The sequence below is a fragment of the Bacillus rossius genome (assembly GCF_032445375.1).
Source record: "Bacillus rossius redtenbacheri isolate Brsri chromosome 9 unlocalized genomic scaffold, Brsri_v3 Brsri_v3_scf9_2, whole genome shotgun sequence".
NCBI classification, from domain to species: domain Eukaryota; kingdom Metazoa; phylum Arthropoda; class Insecta; order Phasmatodea; family Bacillidae; genus Bacillus; species Bacillus rossius.
Genome location: NW_026962013.1, coordinates 19936599 through 19962484, shown reverse-complemented (window position 1 = coordinate 19962484; position 25886 = coordinate 19936599). Strand labels below are relative to the sequence as shown.

The following is a 25886-nucleotide window of genomic DNA, read 5'->3' as shown; positions in this document are numbered from 1 at the left end:
CCTCTGTGTGTGTAAAAATTTTATCTAATCATAAAAAAAATTTAACTTAAAATACTACCTTGTTACTTTTGGAACATTTAAACACAAACACTTGTTATGCAAGGTAGGTAGCTTGGATGATGCACTATGATTTATGATTGAATTGTTTCAGAAAGGGAGGAATTGTAAAAATAAAACCAGTAAAACTTCTAAGTTTATAGAAAACTTTTGTCCAGTAACTTTTTGGTTCCACTGGCTTAAAACAAATAAATTAAAACCGGCTTTCTTTCATTGCGATATTTTTTTATATGTGACTTATATCTGTAATATCCACGGAAAATATGGAAATCTATATCACTTTTTTCTATTGCACTATACAAAACCCATAAAATATGGAACTTCCATCTCAAACACACAATTAATTTGGATCCAAAATGTATTATTTTAAAAAAAATTAAATTTTTTGCTCAAAACTGATTTAGATCTTAAAGCATAGACTGAATCAAACTAAATAAATAATTTAAAATTAAATTCTAGTGTTCAGAGGATTTGCATTTTACATTTAAAAATCCCAATTCTCTCCACATTTTGTTTTGGCCATTAATGTTTCCATATGCCACTCATGGAACTGCAACGGATAGTGTTATATCATTTACATCACTTCCGGTTACACTTCATAAGAGTTGAACAGAGAAGGGATATTTGTAGGCTAAGTGATTTAAGTTTTAGTTTTCACAATTAAAAAAAAAACCTCCAACAACTTATCTTCATGGGGAAGAAGTTTAGCTTGTTGTAAGTGGTAGTTAATTTGGGACTGGGATGATTATTTAACATTCACCCATGAGATTAAAAATTACTACATTTTAGATATGCTAGGTTGCCATTCCTCATGGAGTGTTTCAAAATGAGCTACCAATCATTGGGGTGGAAAAGGGAAGGATATTTCAGGGATATCGAATAACAGAATAAGGGAAATAAGTGTCACGAAGCAGTTACAATACTGTGTATAAGGTTGAAATTGGCCCTAGTCCATAAAAATCCCTGTAACACTGCATTGTGGACAAACTTTTAGTATAGGATTTTTGTGTGCATATTTATTCAAAACAATAAATAAACATTGTTAATACTTAGTTTTAATACTCACTCAGCCTTTTTCTTACATAGTTCCAAAAAAAAATAAAAATTTAAAGAAACTTTATTTTTTTGGTTTGAATTATTTCATAAATGATTTGGAGACTCCTATTCTCAGTATCTTTGTAATAATATTAAATGATAGAATAGTAAATATGTAGAACACATTAAGAATCCAAAGAAAAAATATGTCAACATAAAACATGTAGAGACATTTCAAAATCACTAAAAATCTTAAGATATAAAAATAAAGCTGCAAATATTTAATAAAACATCTGTTTTTTTCTAGATGTTTTGATGTTGTTTGTATGAATGTAGTAATTTTTAGCATAAAATAAATAACATATTTTGATAAAACTGAGACTATAACATTTATAAAAATCAGAATAAGGGAGGGGTACGTCTCGTAATTTATACTAAAGTGACAAAAAAAATGTTCCCATCTAAATTAATTAAAATTCTACACTGTGTGACACGATTTTATGAATTAAACAATGTTTTTAATTCTTTATGTTTCACAAAACTTCTAAAAAATACAGGTTACTGCATTCTACCTAGCATCTCCATTGTTTAATTTAATTCTGAGTAGCTTATTAAAACTTTTAAATATAACTGTACTACATATTAATTTTTCTTTGGTATTTCTGTTTGAAATACACCAGGGTTCCCACAATCTTACCCTATACGCTATACCATTTCTTTGAGTTTTTCCTGTTCTCCCTGTCCAACCAAATTTTTTCCCTGTCTGATCAATAAATAATGCAAAATAACATTCAGATATTAAACTCCAATACTTACCTATCAAAACACATTTCAACCACACCTATAATGTCAAGCTGATTTCTGGCACAATACATAGTTTGCACTATCATTTCATCAATGCTATATAACCGATGTTGCCAGTCTACAATACAAAAACCACTATATTATGTAAAACTTTGAAACAATATTAGTGATAATGACCAGGTGAATGACAGTTAATATTTGAATGTGCTTCAAATCATTGAATTAATGCACAATTAATTAATTGATTGTTCTCTTACAAAACAAATGGGTTTCCAACTACACATGACTTTGTGATTAAATTACAGACTGGTTTTAAAACTTTAAAGGAACACCCTAGTTCAAAATTATTAATCATCCAGTTTGTTAAACCAAATTTAGTCAATAACCCAGTGTTTTCCAGATCTATATATATTTTTAATTCAGTGAGTTTTTCCTGCTCTCCAGATTTTACCTGTCTGCGGGAATCCTGTATACTGACGTTTAATGATCCTGAAAAACCAGCACACTGAATTAAAGATCCTTTGCTGTATCTAATTCAATCATATTTTCAAACTAACCATCTTGGTGAATAACTATTCTTTAATGAGCAATTATTATTACAGAAAACAAATTGTGAGCGAGTCTTTCAGTACCCTCGAGTGATGTGTAAACATCTAACCTCGGTAACCAGCCAATTCATGTGTTCTCATGTTGTTCATGTTGCAAATAAACCAGGGGTGCCCACTGGGGGGGGGTAACGACGAAGACTGCGTCATTAAAATTTCAGGGGGGGGGGGGGAGGGGGGGGGTGGTTAAAAGACGAGAAAAATGTATATATTATTTACATAATTATAGCTTCTAATGTGAAAATACGTTTCTGGTGCTTTGATAATTGAAAGGGATCTTGTAAATCAAATTGGCAACCCCGCACTTTCCTCAACAAAAGCAGTTTGGCATCTGTCGGTTTAGGATGGAAATATTACCTGATATGACCAAAATTATTATTAGAAAATCAGTTTTAATTAATGCAAAATGTGATAAAATATAATACTAAAAAAGTATAATATTATAAAATAATTGAGTAAATCATTGAGAAAATGGCATAAAAAATTTCGGGGGGGGGGGGGGGGGGTTATCATTAGGTTGGGGGGAGGGTAAGTCATAGTGTTTGGGGGGGGGGGGGGGGGGGCGCACCTCTGAATAAACTTACATATAATGTGAAACTTGGACACAAAAATGAAAGTAGAATAAAATAATGTTAAGTGTGATCAATAAATATGTATACTGAATTACTGATCAATAAAATATTTGCTTTTCAAGTAGTACAACCAAAATTTCTAGAAGCAAATCACATGCTTACTTCCCCCCCCCCCCCCCCCCTTTTCCGTTAGCATTCCCGGTGTGAATCACAGACATTGCTTGCCATTATCGCCCACAGATGGCAGCACGGAAAAAAAACAGGAAATTTTCAACTATTCAAATGGCTTCGATAAATGTGACAAAGATTGAAAAAAATAATAAATCCTGGCATCGGACCTGGTTTTTGACAAGGAATTTTATTAAAATACTGTCCATGTTGTTAAAATTCATCAACAGTTAACACTTTGAAGTTTCCACTTAGAAGTTAGACTGTTATGGCATTATTAAAGTACATGTTTGTATATTTGTTTTTTTGCTTAAACAACAGAAATCAGTCTGTAAATAATTACTACAAACAAACCTTAACCTTATTGAGCTTATTAAACATTATTATTATTATATTACTATATTATAATGTTATTAAAAAAGGTACATTTTTCTTTCTTTCCTTTCAATTTTCACGAACTTACTCAGTACCAAATTATGTATACCGAGAGCTAAGATGTTTACACATCAATAAGAGTATGGTTCTGCAATCTGATAAAAAAAATAAAATAAATGTAATCACAAACTATTAAAAACACTTAACGTACAAAGAACATCCAGTACAAAATTTTTTGAGAGACAACTTGTCCATCATTCATAGTCTCTTCTGCGGACTGCACGCAGCTCTGTGTTTGTCTTGTCTCGTGCTGTGTACTGTCACGTATGTGCTAATGTCAACTGCTCGTTCAGCGGCACATGCCTACATGTTCAAATGTTTGTGTTTCATTGCTAAACAACATTTTCTTATTAAACAGTGCACTTTCTTGTCAGGTGCAACATGTTTTGCCAAATCACGATTATGTTTATAATTTTTACATTGATTATTTACTGCACATACATATGCAGTATGGACTATCATTTAAACCACTAATACTAAAAAAAAAAACTGTTAGTATATTAGAATATTACGATTTGAGTACTAAACCACTTATTTTCCTGTAAACTGTAAAAAAACATGGTTTAATGACCGTGTTGGGCCAAATTGCAGCATATTTGTATAATTTTAATCTACTGTGCTTAGTGGCCGTTATCTGCATCATAGCTGAAAAAAATACTAAGGATATGTTGATCTTTGACATAAATTAATATATCATTAATGGAATTTAATTGTTTGCACATGAAACTTGTGTTATCTTGTAAATATGATTTGTGCACAGCCTAGTACATAAAGTAAGCAATCCTTAGTAGGTAAGTCATTTACCAAAATTATGGAGTTTTTGTTTTTATGGGTTTAGTTGTTACAATTTTGTCCTGTTTTGACTTACGAAAAATCATTTAAGCATGTATAAAAATTAACTCTTTCATTAGTTGAGCGTTTAGTGTATACAAAAATTATCATATGAACTAATATTAATTCATAGATTGTGCATATTTTTGGAAGCACAAACAGTACACCCTGTGTTTTATTTTAAAACCTTATGCATTTTAAGGATTACTTATTTTTAAATTTATCATAGTTAATTTACAAATTATAATATTGTGAAAAAGCAATATGAAATAGAAATGTTACCAAACTCTTGATATTCACATACATTATGGTGAAAAATTCAACTGATTTTTACGCTACATATCTTAGACGTGATGTTGAGTGTAAAGTGGTTCACGTGAATTCAATATGACACTAAGTTAAAGACATAAATCTTGTAAACTATTTTCCGCAGAAAAATTTATATGAACTGCACTACATTTGTAAGTCAGCTTTAACTATCTAAGACTTGTGAGAACAGTGATTTTCTCCCACAAAATGTTAATTATATTTTTTTACTTATCTATACAACATTTTTACAACACAAGTTTGAGAACAATAAAGAAATCAATGGATCATAGTTATGAGCAGAAAATGAATGTGAATACTGTAATTAAATATCAGAAAACTAATTCACTCAATATGACATTTATACGGAATCAATCCATTTTATATTAATTTATTACCGTGAGGATAAAAAATATTTTTATTTTCAAAAAGTACAGACAAAATGATTTTCCTCATCATAAAAAACACCAGTATCATCACCATTTCCATGTTGAGACAAGTTATCTAAGCAGAAAAAAAAAAAAATTAAAATTAATTCATTCTGATTCAGTTTTTTTTTTTCTTTTCCCACAAACTGTCTTCATGTTCCAACACTGTCTACAACATACTTCATCATACACTCCATTCCAGTATTCCTTACATTTAAGGGATACATTTTTTTTTATTTGTTTGCTCATAATTTTTTTCCTCGTACATATGGTGATGTTTGAAAGTTTTGTTCTTGATGTTTCTCCACAAATTACAATAGCATTTCCAAACTAAAAGAAGATGAACTATCTTACTTACGTTTGCTGTTGTTTTCAAAAGCTTATACATCCACTGCATTCTGGTTACATAATTTACTGTCACTTCTTTATCATTGTTACATCTACTTCTGTAATCAGATAACCAAAGCAAGTTTTAAAAGAATGTACACTTATGCAAAAATACCAGCTTATGAATTTTGAAGGATTATTTACGTTAAAAAAACACACACAACTATTATGCAAATTCAAAGGGGACCATTTTTACGTTACTTTTTTTTGTTCACTAAGAAAAATATAAACTGTGCTAAGTCTACCACGCAAATTCATTGATTTTGTCCAAAATTCATGAATAACATAATTTGTCTGTTGTGCTTTTTGTGCATCCAGTTTTCTTTCATGATTAAAAAAAAAAATTGTAGAAATTTGTGTGATGGTAAGTAAGTGAACTTGAGGAAATTTGAACATAATGAGAAGTAGTTGAATTTGTAAATAATAAATATAAATATTGTTAATATTCAAGTGTAAATACTATTTTGGTGGAGAAATGTAATAAACATGTTGGTGGAACATTAGCCGCTTATAGACAAAGCAAAAGGATCTATCTTTGTCAGTCCTGTATTAACAAAATGTTTGTTGTTCGCTGTAGATAATCATGCTGCGATAGCACATGCTTCATTTGAATGTAAAGAATTCTTGAGGTCCATATTTAAATAGACTTAAGTATGTTGAAAATAATGTTATTGTTAAACAATTAGTATTTCGTGAGCTGTACAATTTATGTTCTGTATATATATAAACACAAAAGTTTTAACTTGATGTAAATATTATTAATATAATAGTTTTATAAAAAGCTGTATTCTTTCCTTCTATTTCATCCATTGTTAAAAGTCGAAGTCAGTGAAAATTAGCTGTCAAACATTAGCAAATTGCTTATTGAAATAAGTAAATTACTGTAACTAAAAAGCACAGCATACAAAGATTATAGCTACAAAAAAAACACATCTTTTATTCAATTCTCTGTAAAAAAAAATTCTATCAATGATATAAATCATATTTAGTTAAAAATATTACTTAAATCTTTATTTAGTATATTTGAAATATATTTGATAACATTTAATTAGTCTTCCATATTAAAAAGAAAACTGTTTTGGAAAATATTGATTAATAACAAATGTTACTTAACTGAGGCTGTAAATTAGATACTTCATTATGTCAAATTGCATTACATAAAAAAATTTACTTAACATGTTACTTTTAATCCTCTATCAGAACTATATAAAACATCTGGGATTTTAACCATGTACATACCCTGTTTGACAGTTGCATGAACTGCAACTGGGATGAGTCTGGACAATTATAAATTTATTTTTGAAGTGAAACTTCTTTGTTGAGGAAGCTACAATTTTCGAGCATTAAAAAAATTCCGATCACATGAGGGGAATAGTTCCGTACATAGTGCGAGAACCGGTAGAGGAGGAGTGTGTGTCAGCGGCAAGCAGCAGTGATGCTACGGAATTCTGGTAACGCTGCTTGTGTTCGTCTACTCCTTAGTTTTTTTTTATTTCAGACCATACCCTCATCCTTACTATTCTCAATGATTTATCTTTTTTTCAATAAAAAATACTGATACGAAGGCTTTTTTTCATCCTCCAATGGGCTATTATTAAAAAAAAATTTAACAGAACATAAAAATTTTACCACCAAAAGTTTGACAGGGTCCTACTTATTTTCTACATATTTTCTAAAACGATTAAGGCATTTGTTACATCGTAAAAAAAAATGCTTATATAAGATGCCTTCTTTGACCAAGTTAGCCGCCAGTGCAAACACGAGGCCAGAACCTGGATACCCCTCTCTCTCACGACACCACTGTGAGGCGGATAGACCTACAATGCAGCGCACTGGCTCCCGCGTCAAGAATTATCGCAAGATTTGCGAATAGTGGGGCGGAATGCGCCGGACCATAGTCGCTGTAAGACTATTGAAACCTTCTCAATCCTCCTCCTTTTCAGTCCTCCTCCTGATTTAACAACTCATCCTCGCCTGCCTTGCTGTCCACTGGGTTTCTTTATCTCCCATCCTTGCCTTTGTGGAAAAAGACTAGCGAAAACGCAGAGCAGAAAAACTACCCCAACAATGTATCTTCTTCATAATGTACAGTAACATTAAAATAAATTTTAAATGTGAAAAAAAATTACTTTAATCATTTATAGCGTACATGATCATCGAAATAATAAACCTTTCCAGAGAAATGTTCTCAAAAATTTAATCCTTCTAATCAGTTAGCAGCATCCAAGTGGAAAAATATTACAATGGACATGCGGACCATTGTGAATCGCTCGGCTTCTTGGTGGACAAATGGACTTGACACATCAATGGGAGTCCAGCTTCATAGACAAATGTATTTTGCAGAACAGATAAATTTCTTTATATTCTTCAAAATGATGAGTTTGTATTTTCCATGTTTCCTGTCTATATTGGCTAGGATCAGAGAGAGCAGCCAGTGTCTAGCAACTAGCACCACTCAAATTAAAAACTATCCTACCAACCAGGAGAATTAGAAGGAGCTTCACTAAGTGCGGAACCAGCTCAAAACAGAAGGGAATGAGGGGAGATGTTGATGGGTGTGGAAAGGGGAAGGGGTTCTGAATTCAACCTCTTTTAATGGGGAAGGAGGATCTTATGACTTCTCACAAATGCCGAGCAATTTCATAATTAGTTTCTTTCAAAGTATTTAAATGCCAACGACCTATCTGTTAATTAAATTTTTATAAATTTGTTGTTTGTATATTTTTTCTTGTTTTATTTATATCGACATTGGAAGAGGGGGTGGAGTGGGGCTGCTGCCCTCCCTCTCCCCCCACCCTTTTTTTATACTTTCTTTGGAGCTAGTGTTTTGAGAATATCTTCACCCATAAAATTTTTCCAAAATCAACTGCCTAAAATTATGCTACAAAATGCCTCTCCGGCATTAAATAAATGTTTTTTGTTGTTGTTGCTTCGAACAGCTGGTCTGTTTCTTGATCAATTGCACCATGCTAATTTTAGGAGAGAAAAAAAACGCACAGGAGGTATAGAATATTTATCTACAGTCGATGGTGAAATATTGTAAGCCCTTTTCTTTTAATTTGATGAGACTAGTGGCTTTTCAAGCCTGGTTTCAATCAAAACACTTAACTTCAATGGGGGGTAAAATGTTTCAGAGGGAAACCCAGCAGTTTTAGGTTAACTGTGATCCTTCACAAATTCTAATGACCATAAAATGTTACAATAAGTCATGTTTTTTTAAGTTTGTGCAATTAAGGTGTTCTTGAACAAAGATGAAGTCAAAACCCTGCTAGTTACATTTCTGGAAATACAAATGAGAAAAAAAATGCCTTAGTTCATCATTTTTTGCCTAGCTTCATCCAGTATACATACCATTTACCCAACTGGTACCTAATTATTTACTTCTTTAAGACTGACCGTCAGAATTTCATCCAAAAGTGTTTCAGTAAAATGGTCTACCATGAGACAGAATAGAACCTTCTTAGTGAGAAATGCTTAAAGTTAAAGCAATATTTGAGCAATTAAATTATAACTTAATTTCCTACCTGTCAGACAAAAACACAGATGATAACATTAAAAAGAAAGATGAAAAATGATTTTTGAAACACAACTCTTTATAAAGTCGAGCCATAAAAAATACAGACAAATGGTATAACAGATTTTCAACAAAACTAAAGCAATATTAATTTATTTTAAGCTACATAAATAAACACATGTGAAAAAGCCTGTGATAAGACAAAACTTGGCAATAAGATTTATTCCTTGAGCAAAATAAAACCATGCCTTTACAAGAATAACGGGAAGGCAGGTTCTCCGGGGTATGGCTTACAGGATGATGGGGAGATTTAAGGGAAAATTCAAAAAGACAATACAGATACTTTCACAGCCTTGTCAGCATTCCTCTCACCCTGTTTGAGCAAACATACCTATTCTCTAATGCGGGTTGTGTAGAGAAATGTAAAGTAACGCCTCTTCCTCTTGAATAACTAACACTGGAGACACTGGTACATGGATAAGGGTTAGAAACAATCCATGCTTTCCAACTATGCTTTTTGTATGACGCCTACGAGTCGTAGCACTGAGTTGCATATCTCTTACTCCTTTACTACCAACAATTATTTATTATAACTTGCATGATTTCCCACATGTGATTACAACTACAACCATTAAAATATGTAAGAAACAAACCTTATATAGTCAGTATTTAACATACTTACTGAATACGTAATTACAACCATTAAAATATGCAAGAGACAAATCTTATGGTCAGTATTTAATACATTTACTGAATACATATCACAGATACCTTTACTGCCCTATATCAGTGCAGAAGAAACATTCAATTAACTTCATTACAACAATTGATGATTAAGTAGGTACTGAGTGAACTATAAACTAACAAAACAGATACTGTGATTTTAAAATAATAAACAGTTTTAAAAATTATCATTGATTTTACGTATCTTCCCTGATGATCGGATGTTCTGTTTCGATGCTCACATGCAGAGTAAAAGTCGTGTTTGATTCAAGATTATCAGCCAGATAAAAAATAGACATTACAAATTGGCAGCAATTAAAAAAGGTAAAAAAATTCTCAACGTCCACTGTACAATATGGCATTTCTAATGAAATAAAATTAGTAGTCTTTAAACCATTTCAGAAATGCTTGTACAAAGAAAAGGTTAACTAAAGATATCTCAACTCACAAACATAACAGTGGGCATATACAGTGATCCATGAGTATAAACCTTTACCATTTCATTTGCCCATAACAACATGGTAACTGTGAGATATTCATCCAGAAACAACTGTACCACTCATACCACATTCTGTGATGTTTTCCATAATGTGTCCTCGTAGGCATTTACAATTTTTTTTTGTGACATTCTCTTGGAGTTTCGCAGATGTGCGGGGGTCTATTACAATCAACCAGATTCTTCAGGTAGCCTTGCAGGCGGAAACCTAGAAAGTTTAAGTTCTGTTATCACCAAGGTCTCATGTCGTCAAAGAAAATAGAAAATGGTTGTGAGAGCCGCTGACAAATCAAAGGGACGGCACGTTGCAACATCTTGTTGGACATTCGTCGAGCTGCTCCGCAAATTCTTTGACGAAAATGGGGCGGACAATAGTGGCAGATTCAGAAGCTCGTGAAGGGGAGTTATTGTGTCCAGAATATAAGGTCTTTCCCATTCCACCCCCGCCCCCTCCAAAAAAAAGTATTTCTATACAGATAAGTTGGGAGCCAGCCTCCAAGACTCTACTTGGACTTGCCACCACTAACAATTCTGGAAGCAGACAACAGGTACTGGACCCTAACCTTTTCAGAACGCAGCTGTGTTTTGAGAAAATTTTTTGTATTTTCAGCAGCCTAAAAATCACCTGTTTTTTGACGTCAATGTGAACAGCGAAGTGGAACTAGGAATTGTACGTAATAGACACAATGTCTGGCCTCGCAGTAACCAGAGATTGAAATCATTTTCTTTCGCAAGTCTTTTTTGATTCAACACTCCTTTCTCTGCCGCTCTCGGACAGGTGTCGTACAAGTGGCTTGTCTGCTGGCTTCATCGGTGAGACAATGTTTATGGTAAGGTCAGAAAACTGTCTTGAACGTCATCCACACAAATTTGACATGATGCAGATCAATGTTCCTCAGTCTCGCTCAAAGGCTAGCCACTGAAGCCAGCTCTCTCACTAACGACAAAACTGATTCTTGGCTAGAACATTCCACACACCAAATTCTGTTAGAAATCCTTGTTTCTAATCAGAGAGTTGGTAATCCTGTGAGTTTTCAGCAAAAAAACATGCTGTTGAAGTGAGTTCAACTTTTTAGCAAATTCTACGATCAAATTACTACATGCACATCACTCAATAACGGCAGGGATAGTAATCACAGAGTACATGTTTAATTTAACATGTACCTTACCTAACAAGAGAAATTATCACTAAAATGGTAAAGGTTTACATATATGGAATACTCTATACTGCCAATAGTTTCCACTATTTGACTTCTGGCTGATAATTAGAGATATGTACCCTGATATCTCATATTTACATTTAAATTAAAAATAAAAGTTGTGTTTTCATGATATACCTACCTACTCACAACATTTATTATTTAAATTTTACATTATTTGATCAAAAAAACATAAATAGACCTATAAAACAATTTTTGCAACCACATTGCAAATTATATAATATTACACTAACTATTTTTTCTACCAAAATAACATAGATACAAGTTATGAAGTTATGTATTTTTATATCCTACAAAAAATAAACTACTCATTTGAAAATTCACACTTAATTAGTAATTCTCTGATAACATGCATCTATTAACATTTAACACAGGACAAAATTGAAATATTAATATTAATGAGGTTTTACATACGCAAATATTTCTCTTCTCATTCAAGTAAACAACTAACAACATTTTAAATATTTGATATGTGATTTATTAAGGATCTGTGAATTTATTCAGTGAATAAATTCAAAACTTATTATGTTACAACTAGTGATATGTCAAATCCCAATTTTCTCTAATAATCATCTTGAATTTGAGTAGTACCTCGAATGTACCCTTTGAATCTTAATGTAGGTGTCAAGAGTCAAAAATAAAATAATGAAAATAAATGAAAAATTTTAACTATAGTGTTGAAACATTCTAACATTAAATGGTTGTTTCTCAAACTAAATATCCATTATGAAAAAAAAAAAAAAAAAAAAAAAAAAAAAAACAATTAAGCTGGTAAACTTCAGAAATCAGTGTTGGGTTTTTTAATTTACTTTATTCCCTCTAATATTTTTCTTTGAATCTTTTCCCTTGAATTTTGAATCCTACATTTACTTGTATGCTCGCATATTAAAAATTATAATATTTTTATATGATTGGCCCATTCCTGCTATATTTAGGATGAACTGCTGTTAAATGAAATATTGGTGTAATGGCAGTGGCTTGCTAAAAAATGATATCAGTTCCTGAGGTTTCTGGGAACTCACATATGTAGAAAATTAGTATACAAACAAAATAACCATAAAAATCCTAAAATTCGAGACCTTTAAAATAAACATGTCAGTTTTTCAAACAAAAATTGTCCTGATTCAAATCTCACACTAAGGAAGAGTTTTTAAAGGTATGAAACTATGGTTATCTTTTAAAACCATATTTATATAATAATAATAACAAATGTATATTTATTATTCAAGTTCATAGCTGTGCTACTATTTTATTATTATTCACAACTCCAATATATTAAAAACATTTTAGGCACAAGCTAGTTAAACTTATATAAAGCACCAACCCTACTAAATAATAAAACTTAAATAATACATTTTGATCAGAGAGTTACGTTTTTCGATGGTGTTTCCAAGGTTATATTTCTTGTGAATATCTGAGAAAATATTCTCGGAGATTAAACACATGAAAATTAAAAGAACTGTGTTATGAACCATCATAACAAATTTACACCTTAAACAATAAACACAATCCACTTATCACTGGATACTTTCTAATAATGTTTATAATGAGCTAACTCTGCTGATATCGATAAGAAGAGTTCATCATTATCGAGTTACAAAATTATCAGCAACTATTGTCCGGAGGTGATATACAGCCCTTAGTTATAATTTATTCTTAGCCTTGCAATTTTTAGAGTACTGACGGTACAAGGAATTTAATTACTAGGAACAAGCATGTCAATATAACATATATAACACCGGAATGCAAGTTAATACAACATAAAGCTCGGAAATGCAGCTCAATTCATCAAATAAATCAGCATTTTTAACAACTTAACTCAAATAACAAAAGCATTACCTTTTTATATATTAAATTCAACAAATGTTGTTTATTTAGCATTAACTTTGTACCAAAATGTACGTAATAAAAAGTTTGGATATTTTTTTTTAATTTTGCAACTTTTATTAGTAACTCATTTTTACATTACAAGATTGGTGCATTTTTCAAACTTGTATATACATACTTGCAATTTATTTTTTATCCTTCCGAATAGTTAGAGATGCTTATTACAAATTATTTATTGTAAAAGTGAATCGTGTATCAGTCAAAATGACACTTTTTTGTGAAAAATTAAGTGTCATATTTGTTGAATAATGTGATATTGTTACGAATTAAACAGAATTAATAAAAAAAAACACCGAAATCTCCTATTTAATAAACAAAATCAGCCTTAAAATAAAACCATAAACTATTGTCTCTCGTTATTACTTAACTCAAATGGAATGGGTCCTAGGTGGTCATCATCACTAAAATGTCATGCTATGTAATGTGGTGAAAGTCGTGTGTTCGATACCAACACCCAGGCATGGCTCACACTGAGTCAGTAGCCACGTGGTTCGGAGCCTGCTATGATCCTGAAGGTCCCACAGCCATCAGCCTGTGTCACATTACCTAAAACCCCATCAAACAAACACGATCAAACAAACTTAGCTCAAGCGTGTTGTTAATACGGACAGACTTTAAGGGATCTGCCTACCTTTCCACACCTTCAGAAAAAAAACCACACCATTCAAAAATGGCACATGCTATCTGAGTGGTATCTGTTTGTCAAAAGGATTTAAGAATAAGCCTAGGATGGACGAGTATGTAGTAGTTCTATTTCCGTATTTTGTTTTCAAACCGTATTTTTATAAGAGTGAAGATGGCTTGAATACGTGTTCTTCAGTATAGTTTTTTTTTTTAACAAAAAAACTCCTACTACAGATTCTTGAAATCACTTAAGGGCTTAGCATTACATCTTTGTCTTCATTTATTCGCCATTTAATGTTATGGTTTCCGCACAGTTCAGAGAATATACCGCGCTAGCGTCGCACTTAGCACTCCTGGCTGGAAGGCCCCTTAAGGCTTGGCCAACCAGCTACGTACAGAGCTTCAATACATAAAAAAAAAAAAACTTTAAGTCAAATGTTGATAAAAAGATTTTTTTGTAGATGTTTAATAGAATTTAAGAGCCTTTACCCCTGCCTACACAAGTTGAATATTTTTTTATTTTGTATTGAAATCATCCATGCCCTTCCTCGAGTCAGATGCGACATGTCTCCGGCCTGGTGCGTTGACCACTGTGTGTGTGAGTGGGTGGTAATCCAAACAATGTGCTGGCACATCCTCAAGGGTTGGCAGTGTGTGGGTGCGCCGGCATTGTTAGTTACTGTGCTTTATTTTGTATGTCTTCTTTAAAGTTTTATGGCTTGTAAAAGTGTTTTTAATAAATACATTGACTTTTTTTGGTTAATTACTTTTGATGGCTCCAACAAAATTTACATTACTATAATTTTAAATGTTTATTATTTAATTACTAATTTGTGTATTTTTTAATAACCGAGGGCTTTCAACATTTTGATATAATACTGTCATCGATTGTATTTTAAGTGTTATTAGTATCTTCAGTTTTGTCCTGTTGCATATTAAATTTGAAACTGACAAAACTAGCACCAGCACACACCCCTCCGATGCCAACTACCGCGATTCTTGCCCCCAATGACTTCCGCTCGCCAGAGAGAGCAGCTGCCCTCTGCATCGCTTCGGGTCGGCCGACCATGTGGCTCTAGAATAAACAACCTGTCACATGCCTCCAGGCAATTTGTGTCGCTATACCCAATTTGCATCGGCGTGATGCACTTTGAACAATTAGTATTATGGAAACCTACTCTACGCATTTTGACCTTATTAAGCAGGAGAGCTGGCGCGACATGCGTAGAGCTCAGTTTCGTATTATCGACTAAGTCCATGTACAGCATGCCCCACTTAGAACCGGGGGGGTTTAGCATCATTAAGATACAAAGGGAACAACAATCAAGCCAAGTGGGTGAGGTCACTTCCTCGGACAGTCTCTAGCTGTGTCTCTATGCTCATTTCCTCATAAGGAGTGGTACCAGACACAAAAAAAAAACACATCGTGAACGCTCCCAAAAAGATTCTTATTAGTATTAAAGATGAATTTTTTGAATTTTGGACAATAAAAAGCTTTAATAGGAGTTTTTTTCATAAGCGATTTATAAGGAACATTTTGATTCTCAATACTGTATAAATACAGTGATATCCATGACAGTAAGAAAACTTCTTTTAAAAAAAAAAAACTGATTACCTAATTTCATAGCCACGTGCTAGGAAATGCTCATGACTTTATCACCCTCCACTCCCAGGGTTTCCACGAGTCACATGCCCAAGAAGGCAACTAGTTACCTCTTACTTTTAACAGCTGCAGTCTTGTGAAACCTTAATATTCTAATTTATTTTGCATTCTGATACAAAAATATAAAAATTCAGCACTAAATCAGCACAAAATTTGCATGCTGGACACTTTGCTAAAAAATACTTGTAAGGAATGTCATCACAATCTGTAAAAACAACTACATATACACACTTAACCCACTCATTTTTCAACTACAGTAGAAACACAATTTTACACACCCCCTGATTTCACATTTACCTTATTTTCAAAAAAACTTTCCGTAGTCTTAAGTTAGTAAAGCTCATACAGTACCTATATATTTCCCTCGTTCTACACCAGCCTGTTTTCTATTTCACGATTTTCCTGGTCCCTTGAAAGTGTACAAACCAAGTGTTTCCCTGTACTATATTAACACATTGTCTGGGACTCCCGAGAAGACGCCCCGCTCAAACTCGAGCCCTCTCGTCCCATGCAAGGTCCCTGTACTTCACTACATCTCTGCCTCGCTCAGACGTCGAGCCCCACGGCCGTGCCCTTGTCGTCCTGCGCGAGGCCGGTCGGCACGAACACGCCGGCCGCCAGGTTGGCGGCGACGAACGGCCACAGGCCGGCCGCCACGTCGGACGCGCCAAACACAGGCACGTACAAGCAGCAGGCGACCGCCTGCGCGAGGCCGCGCGCGGGGCCGGACCACTGCTCCGAGCGCGCCCTGGCGGCCCACAGCTGCGTCGCCACTCCCAGCAGCCCGCTCAGCGCACAGCCCGCGTAGAACCTGAGCTGGCGACGGTGCTGGAAGTGGAGCGCCGAGAACGCCTCCTCCAGGTAGAGGCTGGACGGCGCCAGCACCACCACACTGCAACCACGTGCCACAACGCACTTCGTTCCACCGCCCGCAACTGGGACTGCACGAATCTTGAACCAAGCAAGAGGATTTCTATTTGTTTCATTTGAAGCACTGAAAGAGATGCGAAGCTTCGCACGTGTTTCGAAGCATGAAACATGCAGTTTTAATGTTAAGTGCATACATAATGTTACCTTACCAAGTTTTTATAATGATTTCCATCTATGAATAAATAACTTCACTCATTTCAGCGGTTTTATAAATTAAGTGTAACACGGCCTTGTTGAGAATAATATTTGATTATACTTTGTAACAATTTTTTAGCATACAATTTCATATTTACTTTTTGTCAGGCCTGTATGCAACCCATTAAGAATATTGTTAATGGTGAATAAAAAAACCACAAAGGAGTGACTTGAGTTCAAAATACAAATGGTCCCCCCTTCCCCCCCCTAGAAAATGTACCGTAATTTAATTCCATGCAAGTTGGATCCATTTGTGTCTCAAACAGTGCAGTTTATCACTCATAGGGTAGCTACCCACATAATCCTAACACTATCAATTTGAAAGGAAGGTTTATGTTGTAGTGCAGGTTATTGTCATAAATAATAAAACAGAGTGGTGTGGGCTTTGGTAAGGAGTAGGAAATGTAACTAATGTGTTTGATTGTATAAATATGAATCCAATATCAAAATATGTAGATATTTAAGTAAACCATGATTATTTTGTTGTGAGTCTTTTTTAAATCTATGATATCTTATAAGTAGGGCCTGGAAAATTTCGGTGTTTTCAGTATGCAAAAAGCGGGTACTTTCAAATTAGAAAAGCGGTGGTTTAAAGTCGGTATTTTCGTTATGCAATGGAAATTTTACCGGTATTTTAAATGTTGACTAAATTGTGCAGTTATTGAATATAATAGTTTACATATTTAATAAACAATCCATGTATACTAGGAATAGGCTAATATGCATAATAACAGCCAATTAAATCCAAAACAGTTACACAAAACAGACACGTTGCTATAGATGTTTGCAACTACAAATTTTCTTTTTTTTTTTTTTGGCTGCTAATGCCACATGCTTAGCCGACTTTAGGTGTTTGTCAATGAAATCTTTTCTATCCCATGAAACTTTACAGTTGCAAAATTTGCACATCACTGTGCTATTGTCAGTACAATAAAACCCATGTTTCTGATACTGATATGCTCGTATTTAATGGAGTGGAGGAACACGGGGTTGCCACTTGAACAAACCCCAGCGCACAAATGAGAAGAAACTTAGTGTGAACTATACCCCAGATCAATTTTGAGCATCAAAACCATACACGAATATGGCTTATGTAAAAATAAGGTAATAATGCTGAAACACAAGACTTGGGTTAAAGGATACTTTAACCTTGTGTGGGTCAAGTAGAAAACATTCGGCTATAAACGAAAGAAATAAGAGCAATGCTATCCTGAAATGCTGTGACATGTTTTTGGAGTAGATAATCACAGCGACAGACCGACAGGATGCGCTCCTGCCCTTGCCGTCAGCGATGTTTTATTTTGACAGCTCAAGCAATTATCTTTTCCACGTCCCTTCGCAGCGTAAAAAAAAGAGAAAAAAAAACACGCTGACAGTTTCTCACGCAGAAGGTTGAAATAAGGGAGGGAATGTGTTGAAATGTTAGTTAGATAAGGAGGGGGGGGGGGGGGGAGAGATTGTTTTTACATGGTTTGTGGCTCTGGGAGGGATGAGCCTTGAAGAATTAGCAGGGGATGGGGAGAGGTAAGCGTCGCGTCGCGTCACGTCACGTATGACGTCAAGCCGCCGGGCGGGTAAGATAACATGACAGCTGAGACGGCTTTTCGTGCGATAGTGGAGGCGCCGAGCTCGTCTACACACTGCAGCGTGGACAGTCTAGAGGGGTGGTATCTATTTTTAGACGTCTTTTGTATGCCTGGTTGCTTACAGTACAGCTCTCGCCAAGATAAACGTGAACACATAGAGCCCAACAAAGTGTCACAGACTTGTTTTTCAGCCGATTTTACTCAAATTTTTGACTTTCTCTGCTCAAATTTTTCATGTTTTCTCAAAATACGGTCATATAAACGGAATGGACGCATCAGAGGGGGCTCGCATCGGCGGGGTTCTACTGTAATGGTACTTTTCGGGGATATATTCGCAGTGTAATATAGAAATGTTGTGGTTTTCGCGAATGTACTTACTTTTCGCGTTTTCATGCGAAATTCGCGCAAATTTTCGCAAAATTCGCGATCGCGAAAAATTCCAGGCCCTACTTATAAGATATTCATTTAAATTATATGGTGTTAAAGAGTAAATTTTGATCTAAATTAAATGCCTAAGGTAACTAACATATTATTGAGATAAAGATTAATACTATGTCAGTAAAAATATCTTCCAAATAACTCATTTTTTAATAAATTTTAAAAGATAAAAATGGTTACTGTGGGTCATCCGTAGAAGATAAATATAATATTGCAGACTTTCCTGTAAGCCTTTTTAAGACCTAAAATTCTGTAGTATATTAATTTGATATATCAGTCATGTATAAGTCAGCGTTAAGCCATGTAGGTGCTCTAAAAGAATCTTTTTATGACTTAAGAACAAAGCTTGCAGACATTACATATTCTTCCCAAATTATGTTCATTATTATTATTATTTGTAATTTCTAAACCTTTGCTTTATTATTCCGTCTTAAATCCTTTTAAATAGTAGTGCAGTACAATTTTTTTTTTTTGCTAAAGTTGTAGCCATCCTAAAATTGTATCTTACAATCTGTCAAAAAAGTATATTGGTGTTGTATAAAATTGTGTGCAAGTTTCCTTGCAAAATTTACTAATTTTTTAGGTGTGTTATGCATGTACTAAATGGGAAAAATATTTTTAACTTTATTTTGTACTATTGCACGTACAGTATGTAACAGGCAAGCTGATAGTTTCTGAACTTATAGCAATAGTAACCACTAAACTCTTTGACCTTTTGCTTGCTGCTATACTCATACATTATGACAGAATTCTCCATGTGTGCTATACTTATACACACATGCATGCATACCAATTACAGAAAACAATAGATACCTGAAAATGCTGCTGTAGTACAGTCTGTCCATGTCTGTGTATCGTGAGCTGAAGTCCCTCGCGTGGAACACCTGTGCCATGACGAACGCAACGTGAGCTAACAACCAGGAGTAGCCCGAGTCGGCAAACTGGGAACAAATACTCCCAAGTCGTTTCGCACTTAAGTCTAAAGTTACCTGGAAAAAAAAACTGTTTATTGCATTTTCTCAACCAACTTTACCTTCTTCTTCCTCTCTCCCTCTCCCTCTAATGTCCAGTTTATCAATGGTTGAATGAACGACTGAATGGATAAATGAATTATAGCTCCATCATTTTGTTGAGATAGGAAAAAGCGATGTAAAGGGAGCAAAGACGGAATTAATTAGTGGGGAGGACTTCAATATCCGACCAACCCTCGATACTTCAGAAGAGACCACATTCATACCACTTACGAGAAAACAAGAGTATCCCAAAAAAAAAAACCACCAGCTCACTGCAATGTCCATTAAGTTTTCTACTTGCAAAAAATATGGGTTCGTCCCTGCTGGGACCCAGACCCAAAATGCCTTTGTGGGTGGTGAATGGTCTGACACTAAAGTATAAACAATGTATCTTTCATTTTAAAAGGTTTTAGGTTAATGGTAGCCCTTCAAATTTTTTTTTACTACATGCTGACATTAATAAAAATAAAAACCACGAAATACAGTTTTACCATCTAGATACAGTGTTCCATGAATTTAATCATAGGTTTTCCTTTTTTTTTTTCAATTACAGACTGATAGCTGGCAATGATGGTGACAAGATTTTAAGGTGAATTACAATAAAACTGAAAAAACATGTCAATACACCATATAAAACCCGAAATGAAAATTTTATAAACTATGTAACACCAAAATTCAACTAAAATCATTAAATTAATCAGCATTTTAACATAAATAGCAAATCTCAAAAATTTTATCATTTAGTGTACTTAATTCAATAAATGTCATGTAGTTTATACCAAAATGAATGGACACAACGGAAATGAAAAAAAAAAATATATTTATATTTTTTTTTAAATTTACTTTATGTATGTACTCACTTTTACATTACTCCCATTAGCACAATTTTCAAACACTCAAATTATGCATATTAAAAATTATTTTATTGTAAAAATTAATTTTGTATCACAAATAGACTTACATTAAAATCTCACTTTAAAAACAAAATAGGCCCAAAAAAAAATAGCCATAAAATCTTGTCTCTGGTGATGAGTTCCACCAACAAAATTTTACATAATCAGACAGGGTCGTTACCACAATGCCGAACGTACAATAACGCTGAAAACCATAACGCCGAAATGCCAAATTGACCGCAACGCAGACAGCTAGAAAACTGCTGTGTACCACAACGCCGAAATACTGTAACGCCGAAAAATATTGCTGCAGGAAGGGGGGGGGGGGGGGGGGGGCACAGGAGCAAAATGAAAAACAACAGAATGAATTTGTGTGCTAACCTTACCTAACCTAACCTTTGTGGCAGTCCTGCAATGACATTTTTCGGGGTTAATGTATTTCGACGTTGTGGTAACTTGGCGTTGTGGTACACAGCAGTTTTCTAGTTGTCTGCGTTGTGGTCAATTTGGCATTTCGGCGTCATGGTTTTCGCTGTTATTGTACGTTCGGCGTTGTGGTATTTCGGCGTTGTGGTGCGTCCCCAATCAGACACAGTGTACTGTATCAGGAACCATCATAACCACTCAAACTACCCAACATGTCCTCTACCGTGCGGGACCGACGCAGGAACCTGGGAGGACGGGGGGGGAAGCGAGGCTCACCGGCAGGCTAACGTCGAGGACGACGATGGAAACAGCGGTGCCGAGCGTCAGGAGGCCGGCCGTCACGGTGACCAGCCCCCGGTCGACGGAGGGGCCCGCCACGAGGAACACGCACGCTCCCGACAGGTTGCCCACGCACACGAACACGGGGACCGGCTGCCAACAGCACACCCTCTCCTTGCCTTCACCGCACATCTGCAGGCGTGTTACGTTCAATGACCATCGGCGTCGCAACCGGGGGGGACGGGGGGGACACGTCCCCCCCCCCCCCCCGCAATAATAAAAGTCTTCAATTTCTGCCCCTCCAATAATATATTTAGTTTCGTAGTTTCGTAGTTTCTCCGGATGTTTAAATTAATGATTTTGTGTGGATATAGCACCAGAAGATATGTTAACTGTGTTTTTACAAATTTGTTCTCTGAAAATATTTTTTATAAATAATAAATTATATATTGCAACCAACTATAATTAGAATATTAAGGAAAGAAAAATTCCTAAAAACCACCTTTTTGCACCTTCAAACCCCATATTTTCCCGGGGGAGGCTTTGTTTCCAGGGGATGGATATTCCTCAACAACTAAATCAATTGAAATCCCCCCCATAAAATATATCCTTGCGATGTCCATGCAATGACTATCATCAAGTTTATACCAAAATGAATGGACACAATGAAAAGGGGAAAAAAAAAAGTGTGTGTAAACTTATGTACGTGCATTAGAAGTTTAACTTCTTTTTGATTTAAGACACTGAACTATTTTGAAATTAATTGTAACAAAAATTATTTAAATATGTAAAATACTTTATTGTTGTTTTCTGATTACTTACTAAATTTTCCCAACATCTCCATGTTCCTCGACTGAAGAAGTATCAATGTGGTTGTTAATTTTAAGATAAAAATTTATGTTAAACAATTTACTGTAGTTATTACTATTAATTTTGGTATACTATTATAATAACGTTAACTTGGAAAATATTAAAACATAGGTAACTAGACCAAAAATCTATTAATTATAAACCACACATAAACTCTATCTTTTTTTGTACAATAAAATAAAAATTATTTTCTTATACAAAGTGTCCTTTTTCTTACCAGCAACGCTAGAGCTTTAGATCCTGCGACGATTGCCCCAACAAAATAAAAACAGTGAGGGATGATGCTAATTGCTGCATTTCTGTCAAACGCTGTTACGTCCAGCTTGTTCCTGAGCGAGAGTATTTTCAGAACCACGACCGCCACAAATGTCTGCCAGCCTTGAAACACTGTCGGGTACGTGAACTTCAGCACTGACAAAACATACTGAAACAAGCAAGCCACGCAAATTAAAATTCCTTAACCACAAATATTAGTAATTACAATTAGTACAAAACACAAGTATGTGCAGTTAAAAAGAAAAAAAAAATTTCATTATTGCTTACCAATTAATAATCAAAATCATAATCAGTATTTGAAATTATTAAACTTACTCACCCATTACAAATCACAGTGACAATCGGTATTCGTTATTATTTGTTGCTACATGTTCTTTGAGTAATAGCAAAATTAGATATTGTATAAATAATTGACACATAAGACATCCAAAGATAGGTTGTGTGTAATACAAATGTAATTTTCCTACAAATAAAAGAATAATAGTTATTCATAGCTGCAGTACACGGAGTTGCCCGGACTGAACTCAGGGTGATAGCGCTATATGACAATGTGGTGGATGTGGAGAAATGACAGACAATTTCTGTTGTCTATGACATGATTTTTTGTTTACCCATGGCGATCAGCTGAATGGTTTAGAAGCATGGATACGATAGTATAAAAACCTTCTCCATGAAAAAAAACATTTAAATATGCCAACTATCATGGCGATCAGTCAAACTGTGTCAGAGTTTATGGACAACATACATACGTACATTCCAACATCCAATTTTATATATAGATAATAAGCACATTTTTGTACGTGCATAAATGTTCAGCCATGTTAAATATTTTTTACGGTGAGTATAAATCCACTGGGACTACCAAGAAAAAATTAAAATAAACACTTCAGCATCAAAAACCATCTATTGATCGGCAAAGGTATGTGGGGAGTGAGTCCCCTTGGCCCAATGAGACATTTCAGAATGCATTTGTTCCCTCCACATGAATTCAAAAAGTGACATGGTGACGCTACAACACAGATGTCTAGTTTGAAGAGACAAAGCTAGCTAAAGGGTTATTACCGTATCTAGAAATGGGGCACATCTGAAGAAAAGCTAAAAAGCAAATAAAAATCTTATACATATCTTTACTTCCTGATTTTTTTTAATCAATATGTAAAGTGGCAAATTTTAATTGTATTATCTCATCACCTGAGAAAGAATTTTCTTCCGGTAGGATAGTATTTTACCATTTCGAATACTTGCAACAAAATGTTCTCATATCTTTCAAAATATCAATTATGTAAGCTGTTGCAAAGGTGACGTATTTAATCTTTTTATTTTATTAGCAGTATTTGTGATTGATTTCATTAATATATTTTTCAGATGTAAGATTTTTCCACATGTTTCTGATTCTTGGAAAAAAGTAAGGTTTGTTGGATAAGGTGAGCTTCATTAATAAAACATATTTAATACATATAATGAAAATACAATTACTGTAGCTGACATAAACTAATAAACAATTTGCCACAATTTATAGTATTTTTAATGTAACTAACATAATCATCAAAACAGTTCTAACAATGGCTAAACTACTTTAAATATCACAATGGTCTTTTACAGGAAAATATGTTAAGTAAAAAAAAATATCAATTTTCAGATTTTTTTTTCACCCCTCACCTAGATAATTAACAGTTAAGGCAGATGAATTGTAACAAGACATAGAAAGATGGAGGACTAGACCATGAGAATACCTGCCAACTGACCAAATATGACACCGATATGATCAACATCTTTGCCAGCAACTGAAGGCCCTTACACATTTGTGCAGCCGCATCCGTCTGACCTGCCTGACTTGTTATCTGACCATGCTGATTAAATATCTGTAGCAGCGTGCCACACTGACTTGTCTCATGCATCTGGTTCACACAGTACTACATACAGGGCAACATCGTAGATTGCTAGATATATTTATTTAGTCTTTACTCAAGAGCTTTATAAAAAACATATAAACATAGATTAATGGAAACATATCTTAATGGAATTACAATGCTTTATTTCAAACTTTAACTAGAGTTAATTATATATTTGGATTAAGCCTTTTAGTTTAAAGCCTACAAAGGTTTATAATTTTTATTTACATTTTCTCTGGTACTTCTTTTTCTGTTCAAGCAACTTGACAGACAACAACTGCAACAAAACAATGTCCAAGATGAAATGATAAAAATATACAATTAAAATGTGTGTCTGAAAATAATTATTCTTGTCCTATTATATGGCTGGTTTGTATTTGTCATGATTCTCATTGGTAAATACTGTTCATGACGCCAGATAAAGATGGTGCTGTCTGACCTCGGAAGTTCAAGTTCGCCAGCTCTGGCCAGACGATACACTCTGCTATATCCACACCTGCACCATCAGCTCCGACACATCAGACAGACACAACTACACAAACGCCAGGCCCTTTAAAATAACAGTGTAAAGTGCTTATGTAAGAGAAAAATTTTATTCGCTAAATGTACACACTAAATTAAAACAGCATCATGTACCATAGGATCAATGATTCAGGATCATTCCATCGAGATCAAGGGATAAACTTGGATACGTGATACGGAACAATTACCATATAAAAATGCAAGATAATGCTAAGACATTATTAACCGACAGAGTCTAGTTTAAGCTTACTTATTAATATTCAAATTTGCAATACCTTGTTAACGAAAATTGTGGAAACAAAGAGGAAAGTATACACAGATATATCAAATCGATAATTATACAGTATAGCTATGTTCAACAGAGGCCAAAACTTAGACCGTTCGCTACCCTTCATTGTTTTTTTATTAATTTATTAACAAAATAAGGTTTTTTTACTAACATAAACATAACCAAAAAATGCAGCTAAACTTCAACCACAACCATAGTAGTGAACACTTGTAGAGTGAATATAGCCAAAGATAATTTTTGAACATTGCACACTACTTGTAGTTATGGGCCATTCGTGTTATTTTATCGGTAGATACGAAAAAACTCCTAAAAAAAATATTATTTAAGAACTTAATTATGCGAAAATGCGTAGAGGTTTTAACCTGACCATGTGCAGATTGAGGACACGAAAATAGTAAATTTATCTTGTTTACCTTGTTAATTTATACATATCTATGTAATATATTTAATATAATATTATTAAATTATATGTCAGTTATTATAATATCATATACAATTAAAATATATATATTATTTGTAACA

The 25886-nt window shown here is 34.2% G+C and overlaps 1 protein-coding gene across 2 annotated transcripts; it reads right to left on the bottom strand.

Annotated features, from left to right (window-relative positions):
* Positions 1-9200: 9200 nt before the first annotated feature.
* Positions 9201-25629, bottom strand: LOC134543345 (transmembrane protein 241-like). 2 transcript variants are annotated; one of them, XM_063388317.1, is made up of 5 exons: positions 25351-25629; positions 22603-22809; positions 21513-21668; positions 19718-19788; positions 9201-16647 (listed from the first exon to the last, which is right to left on the bottom strand). In XM_063388317.1, the coding sequence occupies exons 1-5, from the start codon at positions 25468-25470 to the stop codon at positions 16302-16304; spliced, it is 900 nt and encodes a 299-aa protein (XP_063244387.1). In that variant the 5' UTR covers positions 25471-25629; the 3' UTR covers positions 9201-16301. The 2 variants fall into 2 exon arrangements, with proteins under 2 accessions (XP_063244387.1, XP_063244386.1); XM_063388316.1 differs by having other exon boundaries at positions 19718-19845; positions 25351-25627.
* Positions 25630-25886: the final 257 nt, after the last annotated feature.

Excerpts from the sequence above, each read along its gene's own strand:
- LOC134543345 (XM_063388316.1), bottom strand. The coding sequence starts at position 25,470 with ATGAAGGGTAGCGAACGGTCTAAGTTTTGGCCTCTGTTGAACATAGCT. Across the intron at positions 22,810-25,350 it reads CCACAATTTTCGTTAACAAG|TATGTTTTGTCAGTGCTGAA; the intron begins GTATTGCAAATT and ends TGCTTGTTTCAG. Across the intron at positions 21,669-22,602 it reads CTAAAGCTCTAGCGTTGCTG|CCGGTCCCCGTGTTCGTGTG; the intron begins GTAAGAAAAAGG and ends TGCTGTTGGCAG.